Source organism: Oncorhynchus kisutch, linkage group LG29 (genome assembly GCF_002021735.2).
Source record: "Oncorhynchus kisutch isolate 150728-3 linkage group LG29, Okis_V2, whole genome shotgun sequence".
In the NCBI taxonomy this organism is placed as follows: Eukaryota; Metazoa; Chordata; class Actinopteri; order Salmoniformes; family Salmonidae; genus Oncorhynchus; species Oncorhynchus kisutch.
The window spans coordinates 1,548,609-1,552,521 of NC_034202.2; the positions used below are offsets into that span (position 1 = coordinate 1,548,609).

At 40.6% G+C, this 3,913-nt stretch overlaps 1 protein-coding gene across 1 annotated transcript; it reads right to left on the reverse strand.

Moving 5' to 3' along the window:
* Positions 1–621: 621 nt before the first annotated feature.
* LOC109874379 (immediate early response gene 5-like protein) lies at positions 622–2,935 on the reverse strand. Its single transcript, XM_020466262.2, has one exon. It carries the CDS (start codon positions 2,776–2,778, stop codon positions 1,855–1,857), a length of 924 nt encoding a protein of 307 aa, XP_020321851.1. The 5' UTR covers positions 2,779–2,935; the 3' UTR covers positions 622–1,854.
* Between the last annotated feature and the right edge of the window lie 978 nt (positions 2,936–3,913).

Genomic DNA, 3,913 nt, shown 5'->3' on the forward strand with positions numbered 1-3,913 from the left:
GGGCAAAATTTCGGGCCAAAAATGTGAACGCGCAGAATCCCAGTCAGCTAGAGTGTGCACTAACTAACCAACACAGACAGTCCTATGTGAGTTTGGGACTAGAAATTAGCCACTGCCTTTTCAAGTAAACCAGTTTTTAAAAAAACACTCTATTAGATATTAAATAGCCTTCATTGTTCTTACAGCATTGCACTCCACGTGGTTCTAACAACCAAGTTGTAACAACTCATAGCAGGCTACTTATTTTTTGTATATATATATATATATATATATTTTTATATTTAAACGAGGATGCCCCATCAATAACAGTAATGCTGTAAATAATAGTTCAAAAAGGTCTAGCTATACAAAAGTGTTGGCTATACTATGAGTTTCTTGGAATTAAATGTAGTATCCCAAAACACACAATATATTTAAATGGACACCTTTGTGATGATAACAAGGTCTTCCTGGTCTACAATGATGTGAGAAGATAATGTGGTGTAGGCCTATGCAACATATCAGTGAATGAAGGGTCCATTCTTCTTTTGTAACACTGGTTACCAAATAGGCCTACCTCTCTCCCTTATAGGAAATAACATTTGACCAGCATGTGCCATTCAAACAATACATCAAGGAGAGTTGATTGTTTTCCATTTTTTATTAAGATTATAAATTTAACAAATATTTTCTTAAACAGTTTTACCCGGTGATATACCATTTAATATGCACAAAAATACAAGAATACAAAGAAAATATGAAGAGGACGTCTGGAAACATCTTTCAGTACACATAGTGCTTATAATGTGTGGATGTATGGCTAAATCAGGAGCTTGCCTTTTTAGAACAAAAGGTAATAAGATTTAAGAAAATAAAACAAAAACTCACAAAACCAAGCCATGTTGGCATCATGAATTACTGTGAAGGCTTGATCAATAACTTTTTGTTATAGGTTAAGAGGGAGGGGGGCGCTCAACAAACAAAACTGTCAAAAACTACCTGGATTTATGAGATTACACATGCACTCTGGGAGTTGGAGTAGCCTAATTAATGGTTCTGATCAGAGGTGAGGTGGGAAGTTGGGTACAACTAGCAGATCAATGGAGACACAGCAAGCTGGGTCAGAGTTAATGCACCCAGGAGTTTGATAGGGAAATTGAAGTCTGAACCATTGCGCCTTCACCTGTCAATTTATGTGGTGAGAATGTACCACATAGTTCCCATGTAACATAGCCTACCACTGATGTGCTTAGAATAAGTCTCTATACACAAGGTTTAAATATCAACCCAGAGATAGATGCATGATAACCAAGTACAACACAACCGTGCGTGTGTAATAAATAGACTGCCACAGCTTTCTGTTAGTTATTTCCCGAATGAAACTGCGACGCACAACAAAAGCATTTTGTAAAGCCATCCATGGCCACACTTTTCCAGTTAGGTTGAGCTGGGGCTACATTATTTGATTGCTATTCGGTCACACTACTTGTGTAGTGTCTTTAAAACGAGACATTGTGTTCAAAACTGTTCTGGAGTGATCAACAACATAATCCGCGATCTAGACATTCAACCACTTTCAATGTTAGCAACAATAGCTACCAGTAGTATGCGTTGGGTTTAAGGCAACGAAATCAACTTCGTTAGATAAAATTCACAACTATTATGTAAAATGTGTTATGTAGACATTTTAGGTTTAAAATTAAAGCTTGCCCATCACATGCGGCAACAACCTTTCTCTCTCTCCCTCCCTGTGAAAACGAAAGTCAACAAACAAACGGTTCAATGTTTAAATACCCTTTCCTGCAAAAAATAAAGCCGATTTGATTTATACTTTGTACAATTTCATAAAGTGTTTCATTCTAGTTTACCATGGAGTCAAAAAGCTACTATAGCTCTAGTCATTGCCCCAAGACTCGATAGGGCTTGTTTGCTACAGAACTGTCCGTTCAAGGCTAAGGCTTGCTCTATGTCCGCCTGTCTGCTCACCAGCCCAGAAAACCCCGAACCGAAGATCGAGATCAGATTGGAAATGTTCGAAGTGTCCAAGTGTTCCGAATTTGCATAGGAACAATCCTCAAATTTCGCTCTTTTACACGGCGTAAAATCCGGTACCTCCTCAATATCGGATATATAATATTCAAAGTCAACCTTGCGTTTCTTGCCTGAGTACTGTGCGCCCTGGCAGCACTGTTGGAGAGACGCGCAGCAGTCCTGGTGAAGGTACCCATTCTCCACAGTAGTCACTACGTGCGTGTCCAAATCGAGCACCGTCGTTTTGTTGCAGTGTAAGTTGTTCACCGGGGAAAACTCGCAATTCGATACAGGGTAAGCCTCCGCACAACAGCTCTGGTAAAACGAGGGCTCTGTCTCCTTGCAGACCTCGTCGCTTTGGAGAGAGAGAGGCGCGGAGCAGGCGGAGGGGGGTTGCATATGCGCTGACTGCACTGCTACTAGTTGGCTCACTGGCAGAAGAGCACAACACAGACTCGCCGGCTCGCTCACCCCGCCGTTGCCGCAGCAGTCCCCCCTCTGCTCCTCACAATCCTCGGCCAAATCCAGCGGGTTTAACTCCTGGATCTCGTTGCAGACGGTCATCACCTCTTCGTACTGCTGCATCCTGTAAATCTCCGCGTACTTCTCGTTCATGTAGACCTGCCTGGCGTTCCTCAACACATAGGACACCAGGAGGTTTTTGTGCAGCTTGATGCCTCCTCTCTGCGTCCTGGAGTTGTGAATCTTCCGTAAGGAAATAGATATTAGACTTTGTGCATCCACTGCACACTCCGTCGTGTTGATCATGACGGTGATCTAGTCGTTTCCCGCTCCTCTCTGACGCAGAAAAGCGACTTTCTCTCAGTGGAAGTCACGATATTTCTATTGGGGGCGAAGGCTAAGTCAGCTCTGTGGTGAAACATTGAACACGGCTGTCCGCTTCCCTCTGTAAGCGAGCAAGAAATCATTTGCTAGGCACACATTGCCGGAGTATATATATTTCGAAGAGTCTGCCCACAACGGTTTGCGCCAATAGGGACCTGCGTTCGCCATTGATTGGCATGCAAACTCCACCCATTTGAGATGATCAGGCCCTATCAGACAGAGGCGGTTCTTCTGTGCCTTTCAAATTCCAAACGGACTTTACCAAACTGGAATGCTCTCATGAGACTCACTGGGCTAAAGCGCCCTGTCAAATAGTACAAGCCTACAACATGGGGGAAACTATTTCTGACTTAAAAATGCCTGTAATATTGAGGATATTAATCTTCAAATTATGTTCTGATCTTAATTCTGTTCCAAACAAAAAAAATAAAGTCTAGGGCACTTAAACATGAGTTTAGTGTTTAGAATAAGATCATATTGAATATTTGTCTATGCACTTGATTATATTAATTTCTAATTTGATTGATTGATTCATTGTTGAACTATCTCTGAACTATTCTGATTACATTTTAATATATATACTTATCAGGTGTAAATAAAATGTGTGTACATTTTAAAAGCCAACTTAAAAGCCAACTGCCCCATAATACATATAAGGGCTGTAAACTACAATCAGGAAACAGTGGAAATATTAACTATTTTGCTATAAAAACAAGAAATGACATTGACAATGACACTGAGGTAATGACAAACAAATAACATATAATTTTGTTGTGCGCCATGTCATTATTTACTTATTGTATTCTATCCATTAGGTTATGTTAATCACACATTGGTCCCACAATAGCTTCCAATGTGTTGAGTAGAAATCCATTTCCACTGGTTAATGTGAGACTTAGGATCCCCATTAGTTGTTGCAAAAACAGCAACTACTCTTCCTGGGGTCCATACAGAACATGAAACATGACATAATACAGGACAATAATAGACAAAAACAGCAACTACTCTTCCTGGGGTCCATACAGAACATGAAACATGACATAATACAGGACAATAA

Excerpts from the sequence above, each read along its gene's own strand:
- LOC109874379 (XM_020466262.2), bottom strand. The coding sequence starts at position 2,778 with ATGATCAACACGACGGAGTGTGCAGTGGATGCACAAAGTCTAATATCT.